The 16825-nt window shown below is 38.1% G+C and overlaps 3 protein-coding genes across 4 annotated transcripts; 1 reads left to right on the top strand and 2 right to left on the bottom strand.

Annotated features, from left to right (window-relative positions):
- Positions 1-163: 163 nt before the first annotated feature.
- On the top strand, positions 164-6387 carry LOC140999150 (ciliary microtubule-associated protein 3). The gene is made up of 5 exons (XM_073469424.1): positions 164-313; positions 474-572; positions 5079-5212; positions 5318-5435; positions 6322-6387. Exons 1-5 carry the CDS (start codon positions 164-166, stop codon positions 6385-6387), a joined length of 567 nt encoding a protein of 188 aa, XP_073325525.1.
- A 121-nt stretch (positions 6388-6508) lies between these two features.
- Positions 6509-11625, bottom strand: taf8 (TAF8 RNA polymerase II, TATA box binding protein (TBP)-associated factor). Its single transcript, XM_073470326.1, has 8 exons — positions 11466-11625; positions 10247-10406; positions 9123-9221; positions 8972-9034; positions 8720-8844; positions 8330-8477; positions 8030-8172; positions 6509-7010 (listed from the first exon to the last, which is right to left on the bottom strand). Exons 1-8 carry the CDS (start codon positions 11511-11513, stop codon positions 6870-6872), a joined length of 927 nt encoding a protein of 308 aa, XP_073326427.1. The 5' UTR covers positions 11514-11625; the 3' UTR covers positions 6509-6869.
- Positions 11626-12662: 1037 nt separating this feature from the next.
- On the bottom strand, positions 12663-13512 carry g0s2 (G0/G1 switch 2). 2 transcript variants are annotated; one of them, XM_073470175.1, is made up of 2 exons: positions 13450-13512; positions 12663-13345 (listed from the first exon to the last, which is right to left on the bottom strand). In XM_073470175.1, the coding sequence occupies exon 2, from the start codon at positions 13323-13325 to the stop codon at positions 12969-12971; it is 357 nt and encodes a 118-aa protein (XP_073326276.1). In that variant the 5' UTR covers positions 13326-13345; positions 13450-13512; the 3' UTR covers positions 12663-12968. The 2 variants fall into 2 exon arrangements, with proteins under 2 accessions (XP_073326276.1, XP_073326277.1); XM_073470176.1 differs by having other exon boundaries at positions 12663-13342.
- Positions 13513-16825: the final 3313 nt, after the last annotated feature.

Genomic DNA, 16825 nt, shown 5'->3' with positions numbered 1-16825 from the left:
TGAATAATGTATGCGCATGTCAAGTCGGTTGCCATCGTTACAGCCAGTCAAAACACAACGACGTCATCGCAGCTGGAAGTCGAAGCTACCCGGTTGCTAGCTTAACTTTTCTGTTTTTTCCCTTCAGACTTCGTGACTTTCTTGCGCACAAGTTGTTTCCAAAATGTCAACAGCTCCTGCTCAGAGAGCAGTTTTCGGCAGCTGTCAGGAGAGGAGACTCTTTCCCCTCCATTACGCACCGGACCGGCTGGGAAACCAACATTCACGACAGGAGGCGCCGCACGTCGGTCCCGGCTGCTATGACAACCACGAGGTCCGTCTGTGAAATGTCTGCTTCGGGTTTAGTGACGAGTTATCATCTCATCTTTTTACATGTGACAGGAACATCTTTGATACAGGAAGCAGTGCGGTTCAAACTAAAAGTTTTCTGGTTGTTTGCGTTATGATTTTAAGTTTAAATCTTTCCTTCACAGTTTGGCACCATAGTTTATGACCTGCAGAAGACACCGTGCAGTAAGAAGGGATATGGCCTCTCTGCAAGGAGCGCAGCACGCTTTCCACCCTGTGGCAAGGTACATGAAGCCAGTTTAACACACATGTTATGTTCAGGTGCTTTAACTTTACTTCCTTTTTATAGGCTTTTTATTTTATACTTCTACTTTGCTATATTTTGGAGACAAATGTACTTTTACCCAAGTACAATTAGGGATGCAGGAAGTATATCAGACTGATAAATTATCAGCCCAATATTGGGAAATTTATATTATCGGCTATTATCGGTATCAGTGAAATCCTAGCGGATAAATGATGCTGATAATATGAAGTGACATTACAGATTCTCATATAGCATGTGGTTGTTTGCACACAAGTTAGTTTTAGGTCTGATATTGGACAGACATTCACTCCGGAGACTCCCAGCGGTGTCTCTTCCTCAGTTTCACCCAGTGTTGGCAGCAGGAGGGCGGCTCGCTTTTGTATCAATATTTATTATGAAAATTCAGCATTTCTTTCCAATAGCTTCCATGTCATGTGACCTAGTGACTTCAAATCAATGCCAAATTGTATTGCTAAATCTTTTTATTAAATTTTCCTGCTTCGTCTATGACATGTCAAACATTTCTCCTGATATATTTTTTCAATCTTGTTTCAGACATGACAAAAAAAACTTTCGTGAAAAAAATCTCCTGACATTATTTTTCACTTTGTTTCAGACATGATGAGAACAAATTCTTAAAAAATACTCCCGAATTTTTTATTTTATTTTTTTTTTCATTTTTTTTCCATTTTGTTTGTTTGTTTGTTTTGTTTGTTTCAATTCTGGTGAAAAATTTCTACTGAATTTTTTTTCCCACTTTGTTTCAGACATGATAGAAAACTTTCATGAAAAATTCTCCTGAACATTTTTTTCACTTTGTTTTAAGATTTTATTGTTTGTTTTTAAGGTTTAAAATGGCTTGGCACCTTCTTATTTAAGTGAGCTTCTACATATTCACTCTCCTGTTAAAGCTCTGAGGTCGTACTCAGGTGGTTCTGAATATTCCCAGAGCCAAACTCAAAAGTAGAGGTGACCGAGCGTTTTCAGTGGCTGCTCCTAAATTATGGAACAGTTTGCCTCTGCAAATTAAATCTGCTCGGACCGCCGAAACTTTCAAGTCATTGCTAAAAACCTACCTTTTCTCACTTTCCTGAAAAAATTCTCCTGAAATTTTTTTTCATTTTGTTTCAGACATGAAAAGAAATGAAATGACAAAAACAATTCCTAAAAAATTTCTACTGAAATCTTTTTCAGTTTCTGACATGAACATTTTTTTTTCCTGAAATTGTTTTTTCACTTTGTTTCAGACTTGACAAAAATTTCTCCTGAAATATTTTTTCAGTTTCAGACATGAATTTTTTTTTTCCTGAATAAATCCTCCTGAAATTTTTTTAACTTTGTTTCAGACATAAAAACATTTTCCTGAAAAAATTCTCCTGAAAATCTTTTTCACTTTGTTTTTTCAGTGAAAAAATGATTTAAAGAGAATTTTTTCAGGAAATTTTTTTTCATGTCTGAAACAAATTGAAAACAATTTTCAGGATAATATTTTTCAGAGAAATGTTTTTTCATGTCTGAAAGTGGAAAAAAAAATTCAGTCGAAATTTTTCAGGAATTAATTTTTCACGTCTAAAAAAATTCAGGAGAAATGTTTTGTCAAGTCTGAAACATAGTGAAAAAGGAGAAATTTTAAAGATAAATTTGTTTCAGACATAAGAACATTTTCCTGAAAAATGTTTTCACTTTGTTTCAGGCGTGAAAAAAAAATTCCTGAAAAATTTCTACTGAAATATTTTTTTCACTTTCATTTTGTCCAAAGTAACTTACATTTATACATTCGTACACTGATGGCAGAGGCTGCCATGCAAGGTGCCGACCAGCGCGTCAGGAGCAGTTTGGGGTTCAGTATCTTGCCCCAGGACACTTCAACATGCAGACCAGGGGAATTGAACCAGCAACCTTCTGATAACAAAATGTTGGCTCTACCCCTGAGCCACAGCTGATTCATTTCAGACATGAAAAAAAAATTCTCCTGAAATTTTTTTACAAATTTGTTTCAGACATGAAAACAAAACTCCTGAAAATTTCTACTGAATTTTTTTTTTCACTTTCAGACATGAAAAAAATTCTCCTGAAATGTTTTTTCAATTTGTTTCAGACATGAAAACAAAACTCCTGAAAATTTCTACTGAATTTTTTTTTTCACTTTCAGACATGAAAAAAATTCTCCTAAAATGTTTTTAAAATTTTGTTTCAGACATGAAAAAACATTTCTCCCAAAAAAATTCTCCTGAAATTTTTTTCACTTTGCTTTTTCAGTGAAAAAATAATTTAAAGAGAATTTTTTCAGGAATTTTTTTTTCATGTCTGAAACAAATTGAAAACAATTTTCAGGATAATATTTTTCGGAGAAATGTTTTTTCATGTCTGAAAGTGGAAAAAAAAAATCAGTCGAAATTTTTCAGGAATTAATTTTTCACGTCTAAAAAAATTCAGGAGAAATGTTTTGTCAAGTCTGAAACAGTGAAAAAGGAGAAATTTTAAAGATAAATTTGTTTCAGACATAAGAACATTTTCCTGAAAAATGTTTTCACTTTGTGTCAGGCATGAAAAAAAAATTCCTGAAAAATTTCTACTGAAATATTTTTTTCACTTTCATTTTGTCCAAAGTAACTTACAGTTATTCATACATTCATACACTGATGGCAGAGGCTGCCATGCAAGGTGCCGACCAGCGCGTCAGGAGCAGTTTGGGGGACACTTCAACATGCAGACCAGGGGAATTGAACCAGCAACCTTCTGATAACAAAATGTTGGCTCTACCCCTGAGCCACAGCTGATTCATTTCAGACATGAAAAAAAAATTCTCCTGAAATTTTTTTACAAATTTGTTTCAGACATGAAAAAATTCTCCTAAAATGTTTTTAAAATTTTGTTTCAGACATGAAAAAACATTTCTCCCAAAAAATTCTCCTGAAATTTTTTCCACTTTGTTTCAGACATGAAAAAAAATTCTCTCCTGATTTTTAAAAAAAAAATTGTTTCAGACATGAAAAAACATTTCTCCCAAAAAATTCTCCTGAAATTGTTTTTTCACTTTATTTCAGCCATGAAAACAAATTCTTAGAATTCTTTTAAAAATTTTGTTTCAGACATGATAAGAACATTTTCCTGAAAAAATCTCCTGAAATGTTTTTTCAGACATAAAAAAAAATCTCCTGAATTTGCTTTTCCACTTTGTTTCAGACATGAAAAAACATTTCTCCTGAAAATTGTTTTCAATTTGTTTCAGACATGAAAACAATTCCTGAAAAAATCCTCTTTAAATTATTTTTTCACTGTTTCAGACTTGACAAAAAATTTTCCTGAAAAAAATCTCCTGAAATGTTTTTTCACTTTGTTTCAGACATGAAAAAAAAATTCTCCTGAACTTTTTTAAAATTTTGTTTCAGACATGAAAAAACATTTCTCCCAAAAAATTCTCCTGAAAATTTTTTTCAATTTGTTTCAGACATGAAAACAATTTCCTGAAAAAATCCCCTTTAAATCATTTTTTCACTGTTTCAGACTTGACAAAACATTTCCACTGAATTTTTTTCACTTTGTTTCAGCGATGAAAAAAAAATCCTGAAAAATTTCTACTGAAATTTTTTTTCACTTTCAGACAAGAAAAAATTATCCTGAAATTGTTTTTTCAATTTGTTTCAGACTTGACAAAAACATTCCTGAAAAATTAATCGTGAATTAGTTTTTCACTGTTTCAGACATGAAAAAAAATCCTGAAAAATTTCTCATGAAATAATTGTATCACTTTGTGTCAAACATGAAAAAAATTCTCCTGATTTTTTTTAAAAATTTGTTTTAGACATGACATAAGAAATCCTGAAAAATGTCTCCTTAAATTATTTTTTTCACTTTGTTTCAAACATGAAAAAGTGTTCTCCTGAAATTACTTTTCACTTCGTTTAAGACATGACAAAAAAAATCTCCTGATTTTTTTTTTTTCAATTGTGTTTCAGACATGAAAGTGAGGTGCACATTATCAGCCAGTTCATATAATAAATGTAATGAGTACTTTTGCTTTACTTTCAGTACTTATTAGTATATTTTGATGCTTTTCATATTTCACTTGCATAAAAGATCTAAATACTGTATCCACCAGTGACCACATATCTGTGACATTACTTGCTATATCAATCCCATTTACAGCGGTGTAATGTCTTCTGAGGCTCTGAAAAGTGCTTTCCAAACCTTTAGTATCACAGCTCGCACTTGAGACTTTAGAACAGCCTGTGTGTGGAGGTGTGAGGTTTAGAGGAAGTGGACAATTACCAGGCAGCAGTGGTGGAAGAGGTATTAGGTGCTTAACTTAAATAAAATGACTCATACCACGCTGTGAAAATCCAGACATCTACTGCTTTGATTTGACCATTATGTTTCAAATCTGTCTCGTGAGTCCCCTGACTTCATGGAAATGCAGTGCTAAATTGCTGGAATACAACATGTCAAACTTCATTTCATTTTGTACCATTTCTATCAGCAGACAGTGACCCCTTCCCCTCAGCAGTACCAGCCAGATCAAAGCCGGTCCACAGTCCCCCCTCCCGCCAAAACGCCTTTCAACTCCAACACACAGAGGGTTGAAAGCGTGTCATGTACAGCTGAGGACAGCCCAGGGTGAGACATCAGCACACACACACACACACACACACACACACACACCTCCAGTGTAACAACTGAACTGCTGAACTGAGCTGACAGATATTGATTCTGTGATTACAGCCCTGGGACCTACGCTCATGATGCCGCGACAAACAGGAAAGTGAGCTGGCCGATGTGCTTTGGGAGCCCAGACTGGTCCAGACTGCCTCAACTAGAGAAAAAGTCACTCAGAGTGAAAGTGAGTAAAGGAGGCTTTATCTCCAAAATGTGAAACAAATTGAAAGGGAAACTGCAGATTCATATCAATTATATCATCTAGTATGTAACTAACCAAATCGTGACTTGCAGATTTCCTGAACTCAGTGAAAAAGAGGCTCAATAGTATCACACACTTGGATGCACAGTACAAATTTCAGCCCAATCCAGTGAAAAATAAGTAATTGGTACGGCTTAAAATCACAACAATGAGGAAATTTAGGTCTGAGGGGCAGACTTCAAAAATTCATAACTGAAACTTTTTTTTTTTGAGAAAATCCATGACATGAACTTGGAAAAGCTCTGCACTCTGGGTTAGTTAGCATGGGATGACCCTGGCAGATTTAGTGTGTAACGGCGTATTTGTTCTGTTTACCTCCCACCTGCCTCAGTGAAATATAAACTGATTCTCACTATGAAAAATCTCTAGGGTTGTAAAATCCTGTCTGAGGATTATTAATCTCTGCAGTGATTGGCTTCAGATAAATCTTCAAACCTGTGACCTCCTTGATCAGATTTCACGTCTCACTGGTACCTGAAACAACACCGCCGACCATCACGGCTCCTTCACGGCTTTAAGACAGGACGGTTTTCAGTCTCGACACCAACATAAGAATTGTTTTCCCCATTGTTTCTACCAAGCTCTATACTTAACCCATTACATGAGTGGCATCAACTCTCTAATCTAACCCTGGGATAGACAGATAAAAACATGTTTTGAGAGTTGTACATCCCGTACAAAATTACACACAGCTGCTGCAAAGGAAATACATAATTTTCTCATGAGAATTCTGTTTGGGATAAATTCACAGTGTGCCTTGTTATACAGAGCAATTTCTAACATGCTTTTCTTTTTGTTTTTCCTTCAGCTTACCAGCGAAAAGGAGTTCCTGAAGCACAGGAGCAGAGTGGCCTACTTGAGTTTATACTACTAACTCTTCAGCTGATGATGCCATAACTATATTATTTTCCTGACATTTTATGTCAACACAACAACAGCAAAAGCATTTTAATTTACTGCACTGAAACTGTCCTCAAAAGTTGGATACTTCAGAATTAAAGAAAGAAACTTGCATTTCTTTATTCACAAAATGAATGGTATGGTTTGTATGTTACACTATGGTGTTGCTTACAAAGTGACATGAGAAATTTTAAACAGTGGGGGCAGAGTGCTTGCTGAAAAAAAGGACAGTTCACACAACAATGAAAAGTTATCTTCAATAGAAGTCAGTCAGTATACAAAGGGCCAACAGCAGTACTGGTCCCAGCGTTGAGGAAAAGTGGCCACTGGTCCTGACTCACACTGTGGGCTTCAACACCGGGATGCTCCTCTCCGTGGAGGGAACCACTGACTGCACTGCTAAACACACCAACTACTGTGGCAAAATTGAGTCTGTTGGTTCAGGTGGTTCCCGACTCATTTCTTCCTCCTCACTTTGGGTTTCTTGACCGGCCTGAGGTACGGGTTATCGATCACATTGTCCTCGCTGACTTTCGTGGAGGGAACGACGCCGCTGGGAGGAAGCATGGAGTTCTCTTTGTCATTTCCTGGATCATCCTGAATGAGGGGAAAAAAGAGGGAAGTGAGCAATCATTGTAGTACACTTTACCAGCCAGGCGCTTCACATTTAAAGGAATATTTTGACATTTTAGGAAATACACTTATTTGTTTTCTTGTCAAGAGTTAGATGACAAGATTTGTACCACTCTAATGTCTGTGGGTTGACAGTTCAACTAGGGCCAGCAGGCAATTGGCTTAGCTTAGCATAAAGACTGGAGACAAGGGGAAACACATGGCCTGCCTCTGTCAAAAATGCAAAATAAAACCTTTCATACACCTTTAAAGCGCAGGATTTAATGGATCAACTGTTTTGAGTCACTGCTCCAGACTAAGAAATAGTTACGGCATAAAATTCGTAAACCACATTATTTTTTTAAACAAATGAGACTTCATTCAGTTAGCTAGCTGCAGAAGTGCAGATAACATTTTTAACTTTGGACTATACTAGGCGAGCTGTTTTCCATTATATATTTTTTTTCTGCTGAAACAAGGTTTTTATTTAAGCCTGCTGTGGTTTCCAGGGGATTTTTAGCATTTGGGCGTCTGTGTGTTCCTCAGAAGAAGACGGTCACTGTCCTGGAACAAAGACGCCTTCTCTAAACCTCACTGATGTCATCATACAGCTGTTTTAGCTAAATACTAAATTACCTTGAAATGCTGTTATTATGGTAATAAAACTGGATCAGCATTTCAGCCGTGGTGATTTCTGCTAATCTGAGAAGGATTTTCTTTCTCTGCCACTCCAACCAGTGACTTAATACGTGTTTAAAAACAAAGGATAAGATTATTCTTTATGGTTGGGAGTTTGCTTTTTATAGAAATTGCAGTTAATCTAAAATTATTAACACACAATGCAAAGTATGTGCAATTGTTTCTCACATTTATGGCATGGAAGGAATCCCAGAGTGACAAGTTATTTCTAGGTAGTAATAATATCAAAATCCAGGAACTCAGAGAGAGACGCTGTTGGAAAGACTTTATCTGACACCAAGCAAGTTCCAGTAGTGAAGACTTACATTGATGATGTTTCCTGCCGTGTTCTCGCTGTCTGTCTGGTCGTCCTGCTCAGAGGAGTCCGTCTCCTCCAAAGTCTGTAATTCCAGCTCTGAGGGCAGGAGGGCGCTGAGATATGGGATGGAGGTTGGTCGTGCTGCGATCACTGACGACACAAATGCAGGGATTAGAACTCATGTAATAAAACAAGCTTTCAGTAGCATAACAGGCATGCATGGAAACAACCCTAGACAAACTTGATAAGTAAACTACATACTACAACAGGTTTCTGAAACACATGTTCTCTTGGTGGGGTCACTCACATGGGAAGGCAGTGATGTCGTCTTTGAAGAGGCTCTGAGTTTCTCCGGTCTTGGCCATGAAGCGCGTGAGCGCTCGTTCCACGTCTCTCCTCTGAGTTGCTGCCTTTTCTCGCACCACTTGGTAGTCCGACACAGGTTCTCTGAACGTCTGCAAGGAAAACACAACTCACACAGTTCACTCTCAGGATTTTATCTGTTCCACATAATGAAGACCTCTGCTGGTTGTGGTTGTGAAACTGCAGGTGTTTACACGTACTTCAGTCAGATAATACATAATTTATAATATTTTATCGTCTAAGAAGGAATTACAAAAGGGAATAGTTAATAAGAGAAGTTACACTATTTCAGGATTTGTTTAAGTATCTAAAGGCCAAGAAATGTTTGACTCACAGGTGTTTTGATGTATGTGTGGGGGTCAGGGAACTCTGGGAAGTGGCTGGGGATGTGTGCCGGATGTGTGCGTTTCTGTCCGGCTGACAGTGCTTTGGGAGTCACAGGAGGGTTCGTCACTGGAGCTGAAATGTATCGAATCCAAACACAGGAAAACAAAATAAGTTCACAGCCGCGTCACGAAATCAGTGTAGAAACCATTATTACTCAATTTCCTAAGTCATACCAGTGGACAGCAGAGCGTCTACTTACGGGCAGTTATAACCATCCTCTGTGATCTCTTGGCGTACACAGGCAGGGTGTCTGCATTGAAACCTGCAGTGAGACAAACTGATTAAAACATGTCCTCTGTATTACCTGTAAGAAATGTCTAATGCATAAGTTGGTGTCCTCCAGTACTTACCCATTTCAATGAGCGTGACCACTGTATCCGACAGGGTTGGGACACTTCTGGCTGTGTGTTCACAGTAAGCTTTAGCACACCGACCTATTTCAGATATAACTGAGAAAAGAACAAAACATTGAAATTTAGAGAATAGCCGAAGAACATTTGAAAATATAATGAAATGATAGTTGATACAGGATGAGATTTAATTTCTGTTTGCAGGAATCATCAACAAATAAACATTTTTTTGCCAACATGCATCATTAAAATAATATGTGGAAGTACACAGTCCTGATACAGCACCGAAGCAGCAACTCAACAGAAATACACTAATCCTACTTTTTCTTTCCCTGTATAGATACCTAATACTAGAGTACCTTTGAGTGCTCTATATACACACAGTGCATGGATCTGTTTTTTCATTAAAGACTTCAGTCCTGATTTTCATGTGATGTATGATGAAATACTTGTTCTAGTATTGGTTTTGTTGCATGATTAAATGTTTTGTTTGTTGCTTGATTAAATGGTGTATTTTGTTGTTTATGTGAAACAGTGTACCTGTATGCAAGACAAATTTCAGAAGAAGAAAATAAAGTGAAATTAAGGATTTTGCGAACCGCTCTTCTTTATCAAGCTCTTTTAAGACCTGTACAGAAATACATAATCCTGTGTGTGTGTGTGGTTTGATCATTTACAGAAGGCCCGAGGGGCAAGTGAATTTTTTTTTTCTGGTGAACCATTTTACAAGTCTGTGTGGAAGCACATGAAAAAAAATATTTTCAGGAAAAGAAATAAAAAATTTCATAAAGGTTTTTTTTTCTTGTGTGAACGAAATTCCCCTGCCAAAACTTTTTTTGCTTGTACCTTTGTTTGGCACACTCGGTTTTACACATGGGAAAATATATATACTGTACATGCATTTTTTCCCCCAGAAAAATTAGTTTTTCACTCGGTTTCACACATGAAAAAAAAGTAAGAAGTTCTGAAGTCATAAACACAGGAAAGAAAACAACTGAGATTAGACTTAAAAAAAAAATTTAACCTGCCCGTCAGGGCTTCTGTAATTATTAAATAAAACTATATCAAATAGGTTTTTGGTGACATTAGCAAACAGCAGATGGGATAAGGATTTATATACATACAGCTCTGCATCATCTCAGTGAGCGTCTCCACTGCTGCCTTCTCTGCACTCTCAAAGCCGCACTCTGTCAGGAGGGCACTGACGACAACCTGCAGGGTGCGCCGCCGGGCAAGGTGGTAGTTCTCTGCAGGGCTGGTGGCTGCTTTAGAACTGCTCCCACGCTGAAAATAACATAAATAACAGATATAGTAGGTGAGAAAAATACAGTAGGGTGCAGAAGTCTGAGATCACTAGTTAAATCACCTCTATTTAGCTAGCTGTATATGCTATCCCTGCATGATCTGAGGTTTAGTAACTGCTACTCCTCTGAGATCACCATAAGACCGCCTTCTTTGACACCGTTTTTGCTGATAGGAGTCTTGGAGCATTGTTCATTCAGCAAATTCTGTATCTGTGACGAGGTTGCTTTTCTATCCTTCAGGGAACTAAACTTGATGTATTGATCTCATGGTGTGGTCACTTTGCGTCCACCTGATTGTGCTTGGGATACAACTGATCCAAAATTGTGTAAGGCGTTATAGACTTCCATGCTTTGTCCTCTTAGAAATCTTGAGTCTAGCCATGACTTGATGCCGAGAAGGCCAATCTCTGCTTAAGACTTTTTTCTTTAGTGTACATTCGTAATCCTCAAACTTTCTGATAAGTACCAGGTTTACGTGACAATATTAGAGTGGGAACCCTAAAACTCTTCCTCGTATGATTAAATAAAAATTAAAAAAAATCTACATAGTGCACCTTTAAGCATAAAAAGGCATGGCCACACTATCATTATCAGTACTTGACAGGTTTGGCTCACAGGACCACATGTTGACATTAGCAAGAGTGACAGTAGGGCTATCAAATACAGAGAAAAGACTACATTTACACACTGCTATACACTCCACGGCATGGCATATATACATTGTTGACGGGTGAAGAGTCGGTGCAGAAATACAACGTGAAAATGCAGCTAGCACATGACATTAAACCAACATTTGCCTACACATTCATTAGCATTTACCAAGAAATTAACTCTGTAAGCTGTTAGCTAGCTAACCTCATAGTCTGTAACAAAGCACAGGAGATTCATACTGAACCGAAGAGAGATTGTTTTACAGTCCTTGTTGAGACACGTTCAGGACAGACCTGTCTCTTCCTACACACTGGACTGACTGCTAGCTAAACACCGTAAACTCGGCTACATCCTGCTCATGACGGCGGACATAAGAAGCTTCTCTTACCCCTCCTGCGTTCAGTGAGCCCCCCGATGCCACCGCAGGATCCGCCATCTGTAACTAACCGTGTGGCTGCTGCTCGTTGTTTTAAAACTGTTTTAATGCTAAAGTGATACGATCTTAAATCGTCTAACGACCGTTTAGCCGCCGTTAGTAAACACGGTGTGAATTTATGTCGTCACTTCCGTCACCCGACCGGATGTAGACGTGAACTCACTCCATGTTTGCTGCCGCCCTCTAGCGTTTGGATGAAGAATTACACCTGCTAAATTTCAAAGTGCCATCCAGATTTACATCAATTACACCCACTTTTTTTTTTTTTTTTTTTTTAAAGAATTGTATCACGTTCAAGCCATATACTTATTGCAGACAAAACATAGGTATACAATTATTTTTTACACTACTCAAAATTAGTTAGGGATATTGGGGTATGGGTGCATATATGCATGTGCATGGATGTGCAATAAAAGTCAAGTTTTTTTTAGTTTGGGGCCTAAAAATATTCACAAAACACAAAATAAACATTCAGATATGTCACAGAATAAACAATCAAGTGACACACTAAACTATCCCAATATCCTTAAATAATTTTGAGTAGTGGAAAAAAAGATAGAACAAGTTCAATCTATTTAAGTAGGGGTACCATGTAACACATTTTCATTGCCTTAACATCCTTGAGACCATGTGGAGGGTCTGATTATAGTGTCAGATTTGCATTTTTGATCATTTATCATTGAACCAGTCAATGTCTCGAAGAAATATAATAATAATTTATATCTAAGTAAAATATTTTGTAACATAAGCTGTCAAAAAATGATTGGCAGATAATCACAGTTTTGTTGTTACAAAACACTTCCCATGAATATCGTCTCTGAGTCTTGAAAGCACCTGGTTTACAAGATAAATCAAATGTACAAGTTTAATATACAGCTTAATATTTCCAAATCTGCAGTTCTAAGTTAGTTTTTTCGTCACTGAATAGACTTGTGGGACATGCTGATGCACCGATACAAAATACAATGAGGGGAAAAGCAATTATCAGATCTGAATAAGTGAATGCTTCCTCTCCTTCGTAACATACCTGGGGAAAGAGTGAGTGTCCTGAGTAGCAATTTGTCACACAGAAGATAATATTGATTGAAAAAAAATATTTGAGGACCATCTCCTTGAAACATGTATGAAATGTATAATCTGAATCAGTCGCCAGCTGAAAAATAGTTTTATTAAAGTGCAAATTGAATCAAATCACTCATTCCACTTTCTCCAACACACTCATCAAGTCACATCCACAAGTATCTGCTGCCCAGCAGCCAGACGTTACTGTACCCTGCAGTTTTCAGTGTATCTACACACACCGTTTTTGCCAGTCACCAGGGGCAAATTGCACTTTTAACTACATCTGGAATAAAAGAATGAGCACAGAGTGACTTCTTCAACATGGTGATTTAATTTACCACCACTACCATCAACATTGCAAGTGTCCATTCACATCAGGAGGGGAGGGTTTCTTTAAGAAGCATGCAGGCGGTTGGCTGAGCTTCTCTGCCCAGCAGTCACCAGATGTTTGGCCTTGACCTCGATCACTACTTGTTCCGGCACGTCTACAACTTCAGGGCGGACCAAGGTAGATTGTGACTTCACCGCTTGCTTCTTCTCCTTCTTCTCCTCCTCCCTGATCTGCTCTGCCGGCGTGTCCTCAACAGTCTCCTGCTCCGTAAATGGCAGGAGAACTGTTTCCACCAGTCCACCAACCAGTCCGAGCATCGCCAGAGTGGAGCCGAGCATGTAGATCTTCAGCATGCCCCGGCTGGGCCTCTGGTTCAGCATCTCCTTAGCAAATGGGATGATCTCGCCAATGGTTTCCATATTGGGTTTTTATGTGTCTGCTGAAGGAAGAAGAGAAATCATACACACACAAGTGGTTTTGATTAAATCAAATCAATCTTTGGATTAAAGGGTACACATGAAATGCTGATGAGCAAATACTCACTTTGAAGCTCGACCCAAGCTCTGACTTTTTCTTAGTGTTCGGCACTGTCAGGAATTCGCAGGCAGAGAGATGAGGGCAGATCCGGCAATTTAAACACAAGCGGAGGCAGGTCAACTCCCACAGTGGTGACGACATGAATATTCATGAGGCTGCTGCAGTTGTTGTTTAGTGATCAGAGCTTGTTTGGGTAAAAGGGCATGATGCTTCCAGGACAAGCAGGGAAGCAAATATTAAAAGTTAAAAAATTAAGCTACCTGTGTGTGAAACTGTGCTGTGAGCTCACATGAGGTGCAGAATGAGGATAAATACTGTAAACATTCAAATACTACGCATTTGACCTAACGCTGAATAACATGAGCAGCTGGTTTGTGTCGCGTGGCTTGTTACCATAAACATTGATCCTCATCAGGAGAGCTTGAGTGTCCAATCACAGTATGAGAAACTGGACAAAACCCATCCCATTTATTGGCTGAAAAAATGTTTGACAACTGTACAATTACATATAGCTCTACTGAACACTCACAGAGAGATAAGGTTCAACAGAAAAAAGGTTCCCCCCAATCATGCAGTCGTTAGCTGCTCTGGCTCATGTCCGCTGTCTGACCACAGAGCTGACAGTAAAGAGATTGCAGGGGTTAACGTGTGTGTGCATGTGCGTGTGTCTTAATCTTCATCTAAAACTCTCTGCCCTTTGACCTCATCCCCTCGCTGCAGGAGAGGAGGGAGTGAAGACGGGCAAGTGAGTTGTGAAATGTGTCTGATCTTTGTCACAGAGAGACATGTGTCGTAGCGAAAGTGACAACCAGCCAACGTCACGAGAGGCCAGCATGTTGGTCGAACATCTGCACACCAGCTGACAGACGCTTGGCACCGTTACATATGATCCAGTTTGATTCTTAGCCATACCAGTACCGTGGTCATGTGAGTTAGTTTTGGACAAACTGACATTTTCTACAGACACTTATGGCTGCCAGATAATGCATCTGAATAACTCTGACGCTACCCGGACTTTTCATCTAGGGCCATCATTCTGTCAAAACGATGTCCAATATTTTATGGACAAACTCCGGTAAACCTCGTGACATTCCCGTCAGCCACAGATTGAACGTTGTGATTACTGCTAATTAGCAAATGCTAGCATGCTAACACGCTAAACTTACAAGGTGAACGTGGTGAACATTATACCTCCTTACATCAACATGTCAGCAATATCGCTTGTGAGCATGTTAGCATGCGAACGTGAACATAAAGGAAAAGTTCACCCAAAAATTAAAATTCAGTCATTATCTACCGGCCCCCATTCCGATACAAGTCAAGTGAAGTTTCATAGTCCACAAAACATTTCAGGAGCTTCACAGCAAAACAAGCGCTGCAGCATTCTCCTAAGCAATTGAAGTCTATGGGGACTTGCATTAAAACGTAAATAAACAACCAAAAAAAGCAACATATAATGGTTTCATAGCTTGTCCGCCATAATCTAAATTGAAAAGACATTAGGCTACTATACCCTCTATGGTATCCAGCTCATGCACCCACTTCAGTGCACTAATGCTTTTAGCGTAGCAGGTATAGTGAAGGTTTTGTCTTCAAAAAGGGTGTATGTAAAATCTTTTCATATGAATTTGGGATTTCTGGAATTTCCCAGACTTAGATCATAGTGGATGAGCTGTATGGAGAAATTTTGTGATTTTTTTAGGGCATTCTTTTACATTTTGAAACAAGCCTCCATCTGCTTCAGTTGTCTAGGAGAATGCTGCAAGCTCCAGAAGTGCCGACTGAAATTTAACCCGACTTTCCATCAACATAGGGATGAGTAGATAATGACAGAATTTTCATATTTGGAGGAACTTTTCCTTTAACAGCATTGTTTTTAGCAACTGATAGTCAAAAATACCTTGAAGAGAGTAAAGGGCCACAAAGGTTCAAGACCACCCTAAAAGAAACACTTACTGTATAAATGTGAACATCATGCACGTATTCATGTCTTTTTCTACTAAATGTTTGTCACGTAGGCAACATGCTCTATTACAAAATACCCCTAATTGCAAAATATGAAAGAACAAAGTTTGCCAAGTACACAATTTCAAAACGCAAGAAAACCACTGTTTTGGTGGATTATTGATCAACATCTGAACTTTTGCTCGGCAGTGATTAAATGTGGTAAAATCAGGGAACAACCTTTCCCCCGTTTTTTTTTGGAGTTTCCACAAACTTTGCTGGAAACGTGACTATAATCACACTGTCAATAATGTTCCTCTCTGAGCGGCTCTGTTCGGATTCAGGGGCATTTATGTTTGCCACTGCTGGGAAAAGGTTGAGACTGTTTGGAGACCTTTGCCCCACATTTCCGCCTTCATCTGCCTGAATGGACAGTCTGTCTCCGCACTGAGACTTCACCATGTTGTGGCTGTGGAAGGGGATGAGGAGGGTTTATGGTGTGTGTAGATGTGAAAAGTCTTTCAACAGGAGTTCAGGGGAGAAAAGGGGACGTATTCACTGGGTTTATATGTAATGTTGAGGAAAATGAAGTGTAAAAATCTAAAGGAATGTATATGTTTTGATTATTACCTTATTCTTTCCCACTTGATTATTATTCATCAATTGGTCTGTATAGTTTTAGTTTCTTTGTGTGAATGTATAGCTTCCATGATACAAGCTTGTACTGCATTATGACAATCATTCTCAGTACATACTGCAAGCTCAGATTCCCATGTATATTTAATTTGAAAAGCACTGTCTTGTGCCATGGAGGCAATAGCTTGGCAAAATTTGGTTACTCATCCACTATTATTTATGTATCACTTTTATATTCTTCACTGGTTGGTGTGTAGTTTTTTTTTTTTTTAACCAAGAAGAAAGAGAGAAAATAAAGACAAATAAAAATGGCAGCAAAACTAATGTAGATTCTGTACAGGCTTTATTTGTGAGCACATAGCGATCCCATCATAATACACAGAGTAGATCAATATCTGTTAAATACATCAATAACGAAGCCACGTTCAGCTGGAGAGACAAAAAGCAGACTGAACCACAGGCAGTAAAATAAATAACATCTTACATTCTAGCAGTTCGACGGCCTGTGAGAGCTGTGAGTTGGCAAGTTATGGACATACTTGTGGCATTTACACTGTTAATGATGTGTCAGTTTGAACATATAGTACATTTTGTGTGTATGTATAGTTCATTTTATCATTACTTTTTCTTTTTTATATTAAAAAATGAAGCAAAATACTTTAGAAAAATAAAATAGGACATCAAACAAATAAAAATAAGAGACAATTTTACCAGAGCAGATTATACAATATGGCTTATTTAAAGCAGTAAGCATGCATTTTCTTCCCCCCATACATTTTATTGTACTAAAGGATAACATTTT

This window comes from Pagrus major, chromosome 7 (assembly GCF_040436345.1).
Source record: "Pagrus major chromosome 7, Pma_NU_1.0".
Lineage (NCBI taxonomy): Eukaryota > Metazoa > Chordata > Actinopteri > Spariformes > Sparidae > Pagrus > Pagrus major.
The sequence above is the reverse complement of the archived record's forward strand: the minus strand, read 5'-3'. Positions and strand labels throughout refer to the sequence as shown.

Excerpts from the sequence above, each read along its gene's own strand:
- LOC140999150 (XM_073469424.1), top strand. The coding sequence starts at position 164 with ATGTCAACAGCTCCTGCTCAGAGAGCAGTTTTCGGCAGCTGTCAGGAG. Across the intron at positions 314-473 it reads GCTGCTATGACAACCACGAG|TTTGGCACCATAGTTTATGA; the intron begins GTCCGTCTGTGA and ends TTTCCTTCACAG. Across the intron at positions 5,213-5,317 it reads ACAGCTGAGGACAGCCCAGG|CCCTGGGACCTACGCTCATG; the intron begins GTGAGACATCAG and ends CTGTGATTACAG.
- taf8 (XM_073470326.1), bottom strand. The coding sequence starts at position 11,513 with ATGGCGGATCCTGCGGTGGCATCGGGGGGCTCACTGAACGCAGGAGGG. Across the intron at positions 9,035-9,122 it reads GGTCACGCTCATTGAAATGG|GTTTCAATGCAGACACCCTG; the intron begins GTAAGTACTGGA and ends GTCTCACTGCAG. Across the intron at positions 8,173-8,329 it reads CGACATCACTGCCTTCCCAT|TGATCGCAGCACGACCAACC; the intron begins GTGAGTGACCCC and ends TTGTGTCGTCAG.
- g0s2 (XM_073470175.1), bottom strand. The coding sequence starts at position 13,325 with ATGGAAACCATTGGCGAGATCATCCCATTTGCTAAGGAGATGCTGAAC.